General features: G+C 41.9%; 1 protein-coding gene across 9 annotated transcripts in view; it reads right to left on the bottom strand.

The window, feature by feature from the left end:
- Positions 1-598: 598 nt before the first annotated feature.
- Positions 599-17,705, bottom strand: part of ARMC9 (armadillo repeat containing 9) — a 60,397-nt gene continuing 43,290 nt past the window's right edge. For 4 of the 9 annotated variants that reach the window (XR_007205716.1, XR_007205719.1, XR_007205718.1 and 1 more), the window contains 5 exons: positions 13,154-13,278; positions 9,639-9,768; positions 4,898-5,070; positions 4,453-4,564; positions 599-1,994 (listed from right to left, as the gene is read on the bottom strand). Coding sequence is in view for 4 of the 9 variants with exons in the window: in XM_048314505.1 (XP_048170462.1) it covers positions 1,972-1,994; positions 4,898-5,070; positions 9,639-9,768; positions 13,154-13,278 (451 nt within the window). In the remaining 5 variants the exon portion in view is untranslated. The remainder of the gene's footprint in view (positions 1,995-4,452; positions 4,565-4,897; positions 5,071-9,638; positions 9,769-13,153; positions 13,279-17,705) is intronic. The other 5 variants (XM_048314504.1, XM_048314506.1, XM_048314508.1 and 2 more) reach the window with 3 other exon arrangements.

Here is a 17,705-nt window from a genome sequence, read left to right as displayed (position 1 = left end):
GATTTTAAGCGACAGGAGGTCTTCTCCTGCAAAACACCCCCATTCCAATTTAAAGTCTATCCAAAAGGGTTTCCTGAACTTGTGTGCGGGAGCCCTTTCTGCAAACATCTGACACAGCATCACTGATCTCAGTGGGTCTGAAGCAACGACATCAGTGGCCTTGGGCTCTTCAGTTGCCACCACATAGCAAGAGGCCCAATTCAAGGTCTTGTCACAAGCACAAAGCTTTCTTCTGGCTCTACGGAAATGGCTTTACAACTCTACTTTAGGGGAAGGCAGTGTCACTATAGGAGTTGCTTTACCTTTCAGGCTGTGTTCCACTTGTTTGTTTCTCAAGGTGAAACTCCAAAAGCAAAGCCTTACCTTCCCCCTTTTCGTACTCATTAAAGCATTTGTTTCTGAAGCCTATGCCAATACACTGTCTGCTTTTTTGTGCATCTCTGCCTCAGCAGCAGCCAAGTTCCAATGTAAACTGCATTTATGTGTCCTAACAACTGTCACATGAGGGGGTGTTACTGAAAAGCCAGCCCCCAGTGAAGGCTTTAGTGTTTCCTGGTCACTGTTACTGTTGAGAGAAAGAACAACAAACAGCACTAGCTTTGTAATTCACTCGCAGAACTAACTGCTGTTTTTTATTTAGTGGAAGTATTCCTGATCTCTCTTGCCTAGCCCGCACTTCATATGCACCAAAGACCAGCACAAATTCCATAAAGACATAAACAGCCATTGCCCTGAAGATCATAAAAAAAGCAACAAAGACCAAAGAAGATGGAACACAATTACACGTAAAGAGAAAGCTGCTTCTGATCTGTTCACATTCTCATGGTTTCTTCTATGAAGAAGAAGCAAAGCTCTTCATTCCAGTGGAAAAAAAATAGATTTTTCATTCCACAAATGTTTAACAGTAGAATTAAGAAAAAAATGCAGAAAGAAGGAATAGGAGTAATTGCTGCAGGTAAAGACCTCAGAGGTGAGCCTGGATACTGCCGTGGGCACTGTAACAGTGTTTTTCATCTGCTACAGGTCAACCAGAAATTGATAAAATACCTCCTCTCCAGGGTCTGGAGGCCAGACAGATCTCGCCCCCACTGCTCCGGGCAGGAAGGCTCTGCACATGTGGCAGACACTGTCCCTCCTCGTGCAGATCCTTTCAACACAGATACCTCCAACCCAGTCATAAAGGCAAAATTTAAAAAAGCAATTGGCAGGCTGCTTCAGCAAGCAATATGTAAAAAAGACAGTTGCTTGGTAAGACTCCTGGGCTGAGCCTACATTCTGTCTCCAAAGGCCATTTACTCTGGCACAGAAGGCAGAGAGCAAGAGTTTCTTGTCAAGGTGGCAATGTCACTTTAGAGTAAACTGTCAGAGAATATCCATCTCCCATGCCAGTCCTGGGCTGCTGCTGAGACCTTGAATTGTAATAACAAGGCCCTTGTCTTAGCCAGCTTTAGAGACCACAGACGCATCCCATCAGATAATCCCGAATCCCTGTGCAAGGCCTGCGATGTCAACAACCCCACTCTCCTCTGTAGGTCACCAGTAAAGCTCATTACAGGAAGCTGGCTCTGTCCTTCAACAATGTGACAGGTGATTCTCGAGGAAAGGAACTGTTCTCACTTCCTGTAGGACTGGCTGCCTGCAGAAAAACAGCAAGAAAGGGTCTGTCAACTGAAGGCAGGATTTATTACAAGATAGAAGCTGCCTGAGGGCAACACTTGTTCAACTTGTACAGGGACACAAACATCACAAAAAACATGCAGAAAGGCACTTTAACTCCTGATGCTGCAACTTAAAAATGCAGAATGTATTTGTGGCAATCCCTTTTCAGGGGATATTGAAAGAACTGAAAGGGAGTCACCAGGGTCCAGTTGCACTCCTGACAAAAAACATTCCCCATTCTTCTGGTAGAGATTTTTGTACTGCCCTAGCTCCAGTGTGCCTTAGACAGAACTTGGTACACTGCAAACAGCTTCAGCACGCCCATGCAGAGTTGCCTGGAACAGACAGAGAATAAGGATCAGAGTGGATTAAACCATGCAACCATGTCCACAGGGAGCCCAGTTGAAAAGGTCTAAATTTGGAGGTACCTATGCTCCCTACAGAACCCTATGTTCCAGCCATGCTGCCAGTGTCATCCCTGTGCCAGCTTGGAAGTGGGAGTCACAGAAGATCCCAGCATTGCTGGTTTTATTTGGAGGGGCTTGGTTCTGCTCTAGAGTTCAGCTTAACAGCAGGGGCTGCATCTCAGGCAGGAATCTGGCCCCAGGCCTGTAGCTGCACTAAGTACCTGGGCTCCCTCTGCATTCCTCAGGCATTCCACACACTCCATGCTCCGAGGAGCAGTCCAGCTAGTTCAGGTAGGTTTACATAAAATCAACTTGTTTCCAGAAAACACACCTATAATAAATACTAAAATCAAGCTAAAAATGTGCCTCTAAAGTAAGTGAATGCATCAAGCAAAATCAGAAAGTCAGCTTTTTCTCATCATGTCCATCAGCTATAAAAACTTGCATTTCTCCAGAAATATCAAGAAACTCAAAAATTAGTCTTCCACTGGAACAGAGTCTCTTGATATGTAAAAACCTATATACCTATGCAGCAGGCAAATGGGAGGCAGCAACTGCTGGAATCTACTGATTGCTGGTATCTGTGCATCTGATACCATTTTTGACCTACAGATGAGTCAGCTAGGAAATTAAAGGAGCAGTTCAGACTGCTTCTTTAAGTAACAGCTGAGAATTACCTTTGAGAACCTCAAGTTTCAGTGTAGGTGCCTAAAGCCCTTTTTAGTCTTTTAAAAATCTGGTCCCTACAACCTTCATGTAACTCTTCCCACCTGTAAATACCTGTGTGAGAGGCCCTGCAGGATTGACAAGAACTAATAGGTGCTCTGTGAGAGCAGACAACAAGGCTGGATACATGTACACAGAGTAAGTGGAAGATGACTTGTTTGCAAAATAATTTCTTTGCTATTTTTAGCAGGAAGAGTTTAACATTCAATTGCTGACACTGTCTCGTGGCACATGTGGACAGATAGAAAATGATAACCTGGAACCCCAAGAGAAAAACTGGGAGAAACTGTAAATGGACACAGAGCAAGTTGGGATGCCTGTTATACATTCAGCTTTAGGATGCACAGACACAGCAAAGAGAAGAGGCAAAGTGTAGAACAAATAAAACAATAAAAGTTAGAAGAGCTCAGGTATCTGGACTAACAGATCACATATCCACGGAGAACCCCACGTGATCTACTTTAAAGCAATTTAAAAATGAAAGACATTTAACATTATGCCACTGGAAAAGGATCTTGCTCCAGAGCCTCCTGAAAGACACACTGGTATGTCACATCTTTCCTAGGACACTCCCTGCCAGGAATGCAAAGCTGCCCTGGAGAAACTAGAACATGCAGAAGATTTTTTGTGTACACACACACACACACATTATGCTTTTCCTTTCTTCACTAGGGCTTCTTTTCAATGGGCCAGTGCTTTTGGAAATGAATCGAAACAGGAACCAGGGACAGACTCTTGGGTGTTAACACCACATCCAGTCAGGGCAGAACAGTGCTGCTGGTACAGGAAACAGAGCGTGCTGATGTCAGAGGTAAAACTCGGGGCACACACAGCAAAGGTAAAGATGAAAGAGCTGTATTACCTCGGCACAGGAGTGCTGAAGCAAGGAGCCCCCAGGTCAAAACCTCCCTTCACCACCAAGAACATTCCCTTCCAGTGCCTCACCAATGAAACCACACCACTTCCCTACACATGCAACTGTGGGGAACAATGAGTGAGCAACACAGAAGGCTCGGAATGCTCTTTCCAGCTCTGTTACTGATTTACTGGGGTATTTAAATTCTCTCCATTTCACTTTTTGCATCTGTAATGAGTAGCTAATGATATACACATATTTCAAGTTTCTTGGGAAGGTATTAAGACTTACTATGTTTTTGTCAAATGTTTCAAGGTAACAGTTACAGCTAAAGAATACAGCTGATGTTACATTGTGATCAAATAATCATCACTAAACTTGTTAGGATGCATTTGCTCCTGCCATTTTCACTGATGATGGACACAGAGTTGTATTTTAATCCAGCTTTTCCTATCCACATTCCTGGGAAAAAGTTTATTCATTACTAAAGAATGCACCTTTCTTCCCTCTCCACCCCAAAAAACCTCCACAGCTGACACACCACACGTTTACTGATGTGTGAGCATCCAAGACCAATTTTTCCACTATATTGAGCTTGTGTTGCCTGGCTTAAAACAAGTGTCCATCCTTTTCCTCCATCCTCAAGTCAAAGCCATCCTCTCTTCTGAACCCGCCCCCCCCGCAGATGAAGTACTTCTTATAAGGTTTTGCAGGCCACAGCATGGCCATAGGGTTCTTGAGTACCAGTCTCCAGGAGAAAGGAGACTGCTACAAGCAGCACACCATGCTTGGCTCTCTGCTTACCAGGCTGCCCTGAGCCATCTCCTGAGCTGCCTGACATCTGCTCTACATTCAGCTGCAGTGTAGACACACACAGGGATCCGACTTCAAGTTACACAGTGGGATGAGCAAGTGTCTAAAGAAAAGGAAAAACTCTGATGACATCTAGAGAAAGTCTAATCTGAGACTCATAAGCTTCCCCAAAAACTTCTGAGAATTTGGGCCGCTTTTCTCCACCCAGAGACAGGAAAAAACATGTCTTTTAACTGCTCACATGACAGCCTGGAAATAGGAGCAATGTTCAGCAGGATATAACTACATGGTTGTACATCCTGCAGATGACAAGCACAATGTCATATACTCCTGGCACATTTGTAGCCTACGACTTCATTCCTGAAGGCTTTCTACAATGCTCCTTCCTTTCCCACCCCAAGGAATGACAAACAGAACGATGACTTTTTCCACTTACTCTGTCTGCTCCTTGTGGATGATCCTGAGGAGCTTGGATGGCTTGTTTGTTGGGGTTCAGACTGAGAGAACTGGGGGGCAATGGCTGGGACCTTTCCCTTTCTAGGGCTGGTGCTCTGCCCGTCAGGAGTACGAGGGATCTTAGGTTTGCTGGTGAAGGCTGAGGCAAACTCACTGTAGGAGGAGAGGGAAAGGGTTAGCAATGCATGGAGAAATATGTATGCATAGTAAGTCTGCAACCAAGTGAGACCTGCAGTAAGTGCTGTGACAGCACAGCCAGTGCTCCAAACTCAGGGAGAGACTGCAAGTGGAAAGGAACAAGGCACCACAGGTACTGCCTGGGACGTGTGCTCACTGCACAGCCTCTAACCTGGCTCTAGTGACCTGTGATCCTACTCAAACCTCACTCTCTGTGCAACATAACTGAACAGGTTCAGTTAAATTCCCTGCAAACCAGTAATTGATCTTTAGCTTGTTTTCCGTTGTGTTTATCACATACAGTGACTCATTCTGGGGTGCAAAAATTACAGAGATATGCTACAGCACAGGAATACATCCTTCTAGGGCACTGACACCATAATTTCTTCCAGGTATAGGTCAATCTTGGCAGACATGGGCAGCCTCCCTGGCTCCTGTCTGAGATAAGATTTGTAGAACTCCCTGAAGGCTTTGTCAAAAGAGCAAAAAGCTGTAATGGCATCTATAAAATAAATTCCCTAAACACACAGGTTCCTTTTTCACACTGAGAACATAAACCAGGTGCTGCTATTTCACAGCCTGCATGTGCTGCAAAAACACCATTCTTTAAAATTTAGTCAATAACTGTGTGAGGCTACACTGTCCTTCCTTGCCCCAGCATAAATATAGTTTTTCCCAGGTACAAAAATGGATGCTACCAAGAAATAGCAAGTCTCTAAAATAATTCTGAATCTATACTAATGTTTGCACTAGTGAGTCGATTTTCTCTTAAAAGAAGAAAAGGTTAAACTAAAGTAACAGCTACGTGAAAACGTCATCATATTTAAAAAGGGAAATAAAAGAGCCAAAGGCAGGACATCGAAAAAATAGGTGCCCTCTAAAAATCAGCGATTAAAATGGAAAGTCCGTGTTATTAGCTCCATCAAAAGAACCCTTTGTGACCATCAGAATGGGTGATTAGGAGGATTTTCAAGATATTTAATCTCCCCTCCTTCCCTGGGAATGCTGCTGAGTCAGTGTGATTAGCCCTTCGATAGCCCTGCTTCACCTTGCAGGGAGATTTGAGCAAGTGTTCCTTTTGTATTTTAAATAGCATTATTGTCTGTATTTTGCATATGTATATGCTAACTATTAAGGGCAGAGACATGCTAACTGCTCTGCTAAGAACCATTTCTGCAGCCCTCTACCTGGAATATTACAAGCCTTAACACTTGTCTCAGCTTCAAAGGAGGAGGTGGCAGATGGCAGCAGAAACATACTGGTAAAACAACACCAAAAAATAAGACTGGCTAGATAAAACCTCAAGGCGTGGACCACAGAGATATTTAAACATCTTTGTTTCCATAAAGTAGTCTCATTGTTACTGCTTTTTTTGTCATTTTACTCACTTTGGTAAAGTGAGTTAGTTCAAGTGAATTGGGTTTTCAATTCACTAGTGCTCTTCATAATCTTAGGTGTTTCTTAGGCAGATTAAAAAGAAAGATTCACCAGCCTCAAGGCAGTTTTTGAACCACAATTGAGAGGTTTTTTCTTCCTTCTTCAGCAATAGATAACAAAACCTTGGATCTGTATTCTCATACACTAAAAAAGTGTTCTTATAGCCATTCAGCCATCTCCACAGTTTCAGGGCAGTAATCTCAGCAGCCAGACTGGTGACAGAGCAAAGCAATGCAACCAGAGTCACATCACTTTACCAAGGAAAGAGATACACAGTGGTCACCCAAAATGGTTCACATCTGTGCAAACTCTTCAGGAAAGGATTATATGAAATAGGCTGGTAGCAAAAACTATAAAGTTGAAAAAATTCAGTTGTTTTTCTGAGAGGATGCGGAGCAGATCTTGCTCCCCATGTGTCCAAGTATCACAGAACCACTTCATCTTTTACTGCATCAATAAATAGGTTAAGATCAACAGAAAATAACTAATCCTCAGGATAACCCCTAAAACTCCTATTTGTTATCCTTTAAAAGTTGATGAGTTGAAGAAAGAAGAAGCAAACTCTAGTGTGAGAAATGTTCTTCAGCATTTGGTAAAGGAGTCATTGATGACAAGGTGTGCTCAAAGAAAAAACAAAACAAAAAAACAACCAAACAAAAATACCCAAACCCACAACAAACTCACACAACTGAGAAGAAAGAAAACTGTTAACTTGGAAAAACTGAAATAATTGTCTATAAAAAAGTGCACCACAGACTGGAATTCAGGTAATCAACCAGGAGATGAGAGGACTTGAACATATAATGATGAATTAGACCATTTTCTCCAAGAATACACTTGGACTTTTGGCCATTTTTACCAGATTATCAGAAAAGCAAGGCTAATAGAGACATAAGAATGTCCTGCAGAGTTTAAACTCTTTTTTATCATGACGATACTGGACATAGTCACAACACAAAAAAGCCTGCTTTTTCAGTCAGTCACAATTGTAGACTGAAGTCTGTTACAAATTCATCCTCGATTGGCTAAAAAGCACAACAGAGCTATATTCTCACATGACCAAAATGCAACAGGGAATATCAAGGCAAGACCAGCTGCCAGTCTGACCTGCATCAGCTGGAACAATTGTTTGTTCCTGTGGAAATAAAACAACTGCAGCAGAAATGTCACCACTAGGGTCTCATTCTGCTCTCAGATTGATTTTGCATCATTTCGCTCATCTCTTTGCAGTTAAATTCCCAATTTATACTACTAATAAAGAGAGGAAAGAGAAGCGACCACTTCCACAGCCCAACTCAGCCCTCTTTTTCTCATACATACCTCTTCCAGGAAGGTCTTGGTATTTGCCTAATAGTTTTTGCCTCCAGGAAGGAGACATTTCTTACAGTGGACAAAACTATGAGCAAAGCAGTGATTTATTAGTTTGTTTTGCAAACAAATTATAGTCTGCATCCAAGAGTGAAAGAATGAAAAGGCAGGTCTAGCTATTGCAACACCAACATATTAACAAAAGACCCTTGACACAGAAAACCCTATGCTCTCTTTGACTGTAAATGGCTGCAGTCCCATATCTGTAACTCGAGGCTGCATTTGGAAATCCAAATTATTACATGCACGCTGAGGAAACACATGATGAAAAGATATGATCTTCCTCTGCAGGATACTGCACCTGTGCCTTCACTTCTATAAAATCCATCCTGAGATTCAGACATACATTTGTGAACAAATATTAAAAATTACTGGGAACACACCTTCATAATAATAGGTTATGTAGAGAATCAAAGCATCTCACTAAGGTGGGGGACAAGGTGCTGCCAATTTGACTTGCTTCTTGGAAGGAAAGCCTGAAAAATAATATCCCTCTCTCCACCACAAAGCAAACAATTTGGCCATAAATTTTTATGGTCTATTTGTATTTCTATTATGTGCTTAGCTACTTACAACAGACAACAGAAATAAACCAGTAATGCTGGGCCAGAGGTATGACTACTAAGCACTTCAGCTGAAACCAGTGATAATTTGTTGGCAATGTATAATTTCTCAGATCTCACCATGGAAACAGCACAACTGGAGAAAAAACCCAACCAGACAACCAAAGCCACACCAACCCCCCCAAAAACCCCAAAACCACACACTGGCATGTGTAGGCCTGAAGGAAACAAAGTTCTAGGCTTAGAATCTTCCAGAAGTGCTAGAGCTGTAATTGACACAAATAACCAAGCACTTCTGAAAAATCAGGTGCATAGAGAGCTGGTAAAACCTTTTCTTTAACACATCTCCACCCATTCTGTGTTTTAGTTCTGGAACGTATTTGCTTTTAAAATTTGTCTACACTAACTGTTTAAAACTTGGCCCAATCTAATTAGCTATAGGAAAAAGCTGTTAATGTCTGAAGGACACATGCAGGCCCTGAAAACTTTGGTAGACTTTGGTCCAATTGCTAATGAATTCCTAGTTCTCATCCAAGATATAACATCACAGTTGTACACATGACAAAGGCTTCACAGTGGGCTCAAGCTATGAGCAGGAAGGAGAGCAAGACCTTTCATTTTACAGGAATAATTTCAAGGAAGAGTTGAAACCCATTGCTGGGTGATCTCATAACTTTGCCTCCTTTGCTACACCTATCTAGTGGATAAACAAGGGACTCTGGTCAGCAGTGCTAGCAACTCAGCATGTTTAAACACTCTTAACCCACTTAAATGCTTCATTTTTCTTCCTTCTGCACGTTAATTCCTGTCCTGTTCCCACACTCCTACCTATTTCTTTACTAATAAATTATTTTTCATGGGCTAGTGTTGAGTCATCTAAGGAAGCAATCAGGAAGTTTTATTTTCAGAAGGCTGCATTGAGCATGCATGTGAAGTTCATTAATAATGCCTTGCTTGAGACGTCTCCCATTCTGAACCAGATGCTTAGAAATTGAACAGCTGCCTCTGGCACAGCAAAGGGTATTTTGTTTGGCAAGCACCACTACAGCTGTCTCAGGCCAGACTACATCATACATCAAATGACTTCACAGATTGTCTTTACAGCAGCATGGAATTAGCTGGTAAATCCTGTCAGACTCCTCTCACAATTTTAGGTATCCTCTGGATAGATCTTACCTGTGTGATTGACCATTTACTTTGTCCTCAGTGAAGTCAGCAGATCGAGAAGACAAAGTATCACCAGCTGGGATGTGTTGGTCCATTTTATGGCCTGATGAGAATACTTCAGATGGCTTCATTTCAACTGCTGTTTAAAAAAGAAACACGGTTCAGTGAGCTGTCTCTTTACAGTTTTATTAGAAATACAATCAAGTCACAGTTCCTGCTGTATGAAGGAAACCATGAGGTTTTGCCAGGCTACTGAGTTCATGTGGCAGAGTGTATTATGGCTCATCACCTGCACAGAACAACTGCAAGTTGTGATAATTCCAGCCCCTTGCAGTTGGAAAATAAAACTGACTACACTTTGCACTTGTAGTGGGATAGGAGCATGTAGACGTCCAGTAAATGCACATGAGCTATGTCCAGTATCTCATTAAAGCCACAGGAACACAAGCCCTTGCAGCTGTCTGTACATATCCACAGTAACAGGGCCACTGCACACAAAAAGCAGTGGTTTACACTTCTGTCAGACTCACTTTCTGCCTTACACTAACAGGGAAGTGAAGGACACTCAGTTTGCTTAGAATCACAAGGCTACTGAGATGTGCAAGTTCAATGAAAGTTTAGGGAAAATCCCTAGCTCCATTCCTGCCATGCTCAGGACAGGCTGCTGTCCTTGTTTGCTCTCTCATGCTGTTAAGAATGCAGATCAGGTCACTCTCAGACAGGCATTTCGCTGCCCAGCACATGTTCTGTCTGGCATTCAGCATAATAAGCATAGTAAGATGACCAGGTTCATCTCTGGTCTACAAGTTTTCTGCTCACAGGAGACAAAAAATAAGAGTGCAAGAATTATTGATTCTTAACCAAAGTGATAAAGGGGAAGAGGATGGACCCAGACAAAGTCAGACCAATTTAAGAACAACCAAATACTTCCAGGAAGACATTAAGAATGATGCTCATTTTTAGAAAACAAAAGAAGATCAAGTTTTCTAGAGGCTAAACTTAGCCTCCTTGAGATAGATACGACCTTGACGAGGTTAATTGCTCACATGAAGCTTTTATTCTCTTTTTTCCACTCTTTGTCTCTTACTGTTCGTTTCACAACTTGGCTCCATGAAACTGAGTCCCAAAGTACTCATGGGATACTGGAAAACACATATTCTGAAATAAGCAGGTTCTTGTAACCTTTTAGATCTGATACTGCAGAATGACCATCAGATCAAAATCAGAAGTCATTAAATAGCATATTTATTGCACAGCAGAGATGTTTGGCAGAGCATCATTAGAGTCTCTAGAAGCAGTACCATTATTTTTACACATTTCTGTTCCCTGCTATATCTTAGAAGGCAATAGAAGAGAAAGGGCTTATTTTCCACTGCCTTAAATTAAAGCGTTTTCAATTTAAATATTACAATCCCCACTGCCTTTTGGAAAAGAGGAGATGTTCAAAGACCCAGCTCAATTATCATCCTGCAGAATAAAAGTCCTGTCACTGACATAACCAGGGGGTCCAGCAGGGCAGTCTCTCTTTTCTCTTCTCTTCTCCTATACCTCATTTCTAAATCCCAAAAGATAAGAAAGACAAGTACATATGCCACTAGCTACTTGAAAAAGCCTGAAACAAACCTCAGGCCATCTTTCAAGTAGCTCAGTGTTATTTTATAGACCGGATTAATGCTAGGAAGAATTTCCTCCTTCACACACAAAAATTATTTGTCCTTTTTCATGTATAATGCATATGAACTTGCAATATGCTGTATATTCTGATCTCAAAGATTTTTCTACAGGAAAAGAATATAATCTAGTAGTCTTATTAGTAGCCACCTGCTACATAATTTTGACTGAAAGCAGTTAAAAGACTGTTTTAAACAGAGGCTACAAGCAAAGTTCTGATAAAATGAAACATTTAAGCTGGCAGAAATTTCCTCAGCACAAAGGCTTTAAATCAATATTCATCAAAAATTAACAACATTTACTTTGCTGACGGACTCAGGCTGCCTGTTTAAACCTCTTCACAAATCTCTACAAAGCAAACTATCAGAGCATCAGCAGCATAGCAAAAGTGACAGAAGTGAGTTTATGGATCTCACTGGAAAGATATAAAAATCTGGTTCACTTGGGCTTTGGATGGCTGCGTAACGCCTTAGAAATTGCATCCAATTACACTTGAAAACACCAAATAGGAACACCTTTGATACGTGCTTGGCTCGATTTCCTTTACAAAGCATGGCTATGTAAAAATCCGTTCTTTTTTCCCTCTCTACAGGAAAACTGCCAAGTCAGTATGCTTTTGCTTGGTTTGCAACCTTTGCTGGTGTGAGTTGTTGCCCTTGGCCAGCCAAACCCCCTGAGCTGTACTCAAGGTGTTAGAGTGCACAGGCGAGGCTGAGAACAGCAGCTCTCATTGCTCCACAACAGCAAGAACTCCTGGACAGGAGCTTCTCCTGCTCCTATCCCACGGCTTCTCTCCTTCAGAATGTTACATTTATCAGTTCTGGGCATTACGCAAGCGAATTCCTGTCTGCAAGACCTCGGTTACTTTTCTCAGAATCCTTTTCATTTCCTTTAGGAAATTCAAAAAAGTAGAAGAGAAAGTAAAAAGTATGCTATTCCTTTACTGCTTCAAAGCATATTTTTCAGAAAAGAAAAGGCACACTTTGCCTGAACTTATTAATAATTCTGTCCCGGATATGCTGCAAGATCCTTTATCTAAGACTGCTGAACATTTTGCCTTAGAACCATAATTGGAAATGTTAATGAATCCCTGCAGGAAGATTCAAACTCCCACATCCAAAGTTCCATGATCTCGTGGATATCAGAAGTTCAGCAATCAAGTATTTCAGAAGGCTATAACCTTTCAAATTCCATCACATGTTTCCAAGCTCTCGGGCCCAGCTGAGTTTGCATTAATTTCAGCTGAAGCTGCAAGGGCAGAATCTTTAGCAGCATCACCCACAATGCAGCCACACAGCACCGGGCTGCCCATCCTCCACAGCCCTGGATGGTCTGAATGCAGTTGCAAATCTCAGCAGATAACTGCAGCTGCTTTCAGCTCTACCACAGAAATACAGCCAACAGAGCCTGCAGGTGCCAGCAGACAGTGATTCATTTAGATCCAAACAAGGGTATATTTGATCAAGCAAGGGGCTTTGCCTGTTGGGAAGTGCACTGTCTCTGGCTGCAGCTCCTTCCCTGGACAGGGGACATTGCAGAGTATCCTTCACACATCGGAAGCCCTGGGCTTGATCCTTGGCACTTCCACAGGAAGCAAGATGGAGCAAGGCAAGTGAGACCGTTGGTGTCTGCTGACCACATGTTACCTTCTGTGGCCATTCCTTCAGCTCAAGCCAAAGTCAGCCATGTGCCCCAAGGTCCTGCAGACTGACACGGGCTCTATAAACAGAGGGCCATTTCCACACTGCACTTAAAAAATCCCCAGTCTACAACACACAATCCAGGCCCCCAACACCTGCCCCAGTCAAGGAAGACATCAGCAATTAAGAACAGCATCCACAGACCATCCTTACATGAAGGGGAAATGCAGAGGTCAGAAATGCTGGACTGGCTCCCACCACAAAGAGAAGAAGGACCACTCGGTGGAGACTGCAGCTTCTCATCCCTATTGTGACAAGAATTAGTACTGGTTTTTTGCCTGGAGGAGAAAGGAGAATGCAGGGTGAATGCTTACAGTATAAAAAGTTGCATCAGAGTAAATTCTAATTTCTTCTAATTGCCTGTAATGAGATAGTACACACTGAAATTATTTTATATTTCACATTGGAAACCAGTACTAAGGACATAATTTAACTGCTTGACTGTAGCTCCCCCAAACCAGCTGACATCAGACCTATTTGAAATTAACTTTTTTTCCTACTGCAATAAAAGAACCAAGGAAAGGAAATCATAACTCCCTGCAGTCTGAAGACCCAAAATACCACCATGAAACTTAAAGAAAAAGACTGTAAAAATGGGCCTGAGAGGTCTTCAATACTTAGCTTGTCCAAGGATTTAAGATTTGCTTCTAAATATTTCAAGGATTTCACTTTAAAGAGCAATATGCAACACAAATTTAAACAAAGTAGGCAACAAATAGAACTCTTGATTTCACAAGTGAAGTGGATCAATGGGAGACTGAAGCAGTTGAAGAACAGGGCAGGGACACAATTGCTTAGTAGTAAGCAATAAAACACAGCAGAAGTGAGAGGGGTGTGAAAAGAGGGTGAAAAGAAATTGGCAGATCTGGAAAGCTTCCCTGCCCAATATCAGGTTAAGGTAACTAAACTATACTTCTAGTAAAAAGGATGCAGTCCAAGGAGGCAGTTAATGATTTCACAGCTAAATCAGTTTCTAAGGAAATAGCTAGCAGAATATTAAGCAGTTTAGGCCCCCCCTGAGTGATCTCAGCCAGTGAGTCTTTAAAGAAGGAGGGAAAAATGAAAAAAAGAAAAAGAAGGCAGCTTTCCAGTATTTCCTCTCAGCTCCATACAGCAAGAGCTTGTCCATACAGGGATCCCATGACAATTCATCTGAAGTAACTAGAGCCTTGTCTGCACTGGGAAGTCATACAAAAATTAGCATGGAATGGCTGCTACATGTGCAGTGGCTATTCTGCATTAATTTTCTGTGTGAATACTTCTATTCAGCACTAGAGATCTCCACACCCCCCCCTCCTTTTGGAGGTATGAACCAACAACTCAAAGAGATATGTTACAGTATCTCATCAACTGCTTCCTCTTTCATGTTTTTAAATGGAATATATTACATTGAGTCTCACATGAAGAACTTCAAACAAGTTATATTCACTTCAATTTTGAATGGAAGCATTTACAAAAATTTTTATATAGTTTAACCACTCTGCTGAATACAAGACTTCAGATAATTCAGATGAACTGTCCTGTAGACAAGCTGTATCCAGGGCAAAAGTATCTAACATTTTTCATGACATTTCATGTGATACAAGCCACTTAAATTATTTAAAGTATGGAATACATCCAGTTCAGATACTGCTTTCAAATTAAGTTAGCTAAGCTTTTATTGTCTTCCTCTTGCAATAATTTCCAAGCAAGTATTTCCTTATTTAGTAAATGATTTTGTACTAAAATCAGAACAGCATAAAAGCCATCAAAGCTTGTCCTTTTCTGCTGCAAAATGTAGTTTAAGAATGTCTTCATCTACTCACTGCAGTTTCCTGCACACAAATTAGTTAGATACAAAGGACAAACTTCTCATTCAGGGTGGTACCACTTGTTTCCTGCTTAAAACATGGGAGCACCAAACATTTATATTATTTCTACCACTTGGGCAGAGCAGGAGGGAAATTAATTTTCACATATTTTCACAGTGTTAGATTTCTGCTGTTTACATTTCTCCTCTGTAGTTTGCACAGCAAGGCAATCTGTAAAGGCTCCTTCACACCATCAAACTAACACTTCTCTTAGACCAAGAGCTACCAGAACCAGCATGATGGAAATGTGTTTTTAATTTGTATCCAGCAGTGACGTGAAGCCATCTTGTAGAGGGCACAAGCTGCACAACTGAGAAGATTCAAGTTGTGCCAAAATATGAGACTCACGTCACTCCAGGATCCCAGGACACTTAAGCAAACACCCTGCCTGGGTAGATGGTGCTAAAGAGAGGCAGCAATTGCTTCCAGAGATTATTTCTGATGCAAGAATTGCAGTGCAGTACCACTCCCACAGGTTTAACACCACTTTTTTTACTTCCCATAGGAAAGTCACTTCATTTTCACAAGCTTGGTTTTCTCTCCACTTATAAAGCAAGAATGTAATGCTTAGACACCCCAGTGGTAATGACAATTTATTCCTGAAAATATATTTTCTAAATAGGCTGCAAGGCTGCCCGTCAGGGACTGAAATGGTTCAGGAAGAAGGAAGAAGTTTTGCCCATTATGGTAAAAACTGTATAAAGAAGCTACTAGCACAGAAGCCCACCCCTCCTTGAAGATGCTTGACTGGAACTTTGGGCTGTGAGCTAAGCCACCTAGATAAGATAAAGGGGACACTATTGTTCAATCTCTCAGGTCTAGGGAGAAGCAAACAAGGCTGAGGCAAACAAATGCATCCACAAGAAAGCCAAACGCAGCAGAGAATCATCCCTGCCTGGGTCTGGGGTGGGGGAGACCACAGACCTCAGAGGCCAGGTTTACACAGACTCCCCCACAACCGAGGAGGGAGGAGGTTTTGAGTTTGTGGTGTAACCTCTGGTCAGAGGCAGTGAACACCCATCCTCCCTTACACAAACCGGCCCAGCTGTGAAACCCCCAACCCCACAGGCCACATCCACGGGACACTGATGTGGGAGGCAGCTGAGGGGGTGGCATAATCCATCAAAGACCCCCCAAAGTGCTCCCCAGACTCATTCCTGAGGCCTTGCAGCACAGAACTGCACGTGATACAAAGTGATGCAACAGACCTAGAGTCTGCTGCTAGAGACTGTGTCAAACTGCCCCCACACCCGGGGGGAGGTATTTGGGCATTCCCACCTGGCCTGAGCCTGTATTAATCCATTGGATTCTGTGCTTTTCAGGGGACCCTCACCACCCAGAAGACCAGAGCTGGAGAGGATCAACGGAACGTCCCTGGGATCCACGGAGTGGTGATATTTTCTTTAGTCTGTCTCTGTCACTCTCTTTCTGTACTCCCACCTCTTTTCTATTTCTTTCTCTTCCTTTTTCTCTCTCTTTCTCTCATATTTACAATCAAATAAAATCCATACTACTGACTTTGGCATATGGTCTCTTTAGCACCTTAATTGGGGCAGAGGCATTTCTAATAACTTTAAAAAACAGACCGTAATACTGCCCTAACAGCCAATTCCACACAACCAGTACAGCTCTCCAAGCCCACCATGGGTAAAACACTGTGCAGGTGAAGTGGGACCTTGAATTCTAACACTGACCCCACAGTAAAGTGGTAATGTATATTTAGACATACATTAGCCAGTCTAGATTTTTAAGGCCTGCAGTTCTTTTAGAGAACTGCATGAAAATGATTAGATAATCACTATTTTACTAATAAGAGCTAATATATTAATTAGTTGCTGCTTTCTTCTGACACACAAACACACACATTTAATATATAGGGAGAGATATAGTGTGGATGTTATGATGGTGCAAAAAGTTGGCCACTGTAAGAAAGGACACAAAGTCAGAACTCCAAATCCAAATTCTGGCAGACAAAGTAGGTGCCATGTTCAAACAAATGCCATTTCATTCAGGCTAGTACTCAGAAGAAAAAATAAGATTGCAAGGCAAATTCTGCCCTGGGATAGCCAAAAATTCTTCTGCTTTGCAAGTGTGTGTTTCCTTCATCTTGCTTTTTAAAAAAATAAATGTCTTCTGGGGCTCTGTCCATGCCCAGATCTGATATGTTACACTTGTCTGTTCTAACACCCTGGTAATGTGGTATGTATAATCCCATATGAATGGTACACCTGCCAAAAAGGTGTGTTTGGATGACTCAGGAGGGCTCCCAGTCGGGTCACTTGCTTGTAGGAATGCTAATGCCAGCATGAGACAATGGGAGGCAAGATAAAGCTGTGACCACTCCGTGTCCAAAACAACAGACTTCACTCAGAGTCAACTACACCTGTGCAACTACAGCCCAAATCAGTTCTCACTGTCTTCTGTACCCATTTTCCACACTAAAATGAGGAAGAAATGTATGTTAAGAAATAGAAAATATGAACAGGAAAGCAAAGAGTGGCAGGGGATGACATGAGACAATCTTCAGGACTGATGTGTAATTTCACTACACTGTTGTGTTTCAGGGTGCCCATTCCTTTTAACATACTTGCCTATACCAACCCTGTGAGTTTTGAGTATTATTATTATACTTTGTTAGTCTTGTAGTCTCTCAGATTAAGTATCCACAGAAATGAAAACATTAAATCCTCACAATAAACATGCCTGTCTCATAGCTACCCAGACTTGATCAAATCCAAAACTATGCAACTGAAAGTAAAATAATCATTTAAATTTGGGATCTCATTGGTATTTTAGTTCCTCAGTCAGGACAGTGAACAGGACAAATCTCATCTCAGAAATTAAGATATACTTGC

This window comes from Corvus hawaiiensis, chromosome 10 (genome assembly GCF_020740725.1).
Source record: "Corvus hawaiiensis isolate bCorHaw1 chromosome 10, bCorHaw1.pri.cur, whole genome shotgun sequence".
NCBI classification, from domain to species: domain Eukaryota; kingdom Metazoa; phylum Chordata; class Aves; order Passeriformes; family Corvidae; genus Corvus; species Corvus hawaiiensis.
Note: the sequence above shows the minus strand (reverse complement) of the source record. Positions and strands in the feature narration are given on the sequence as shown.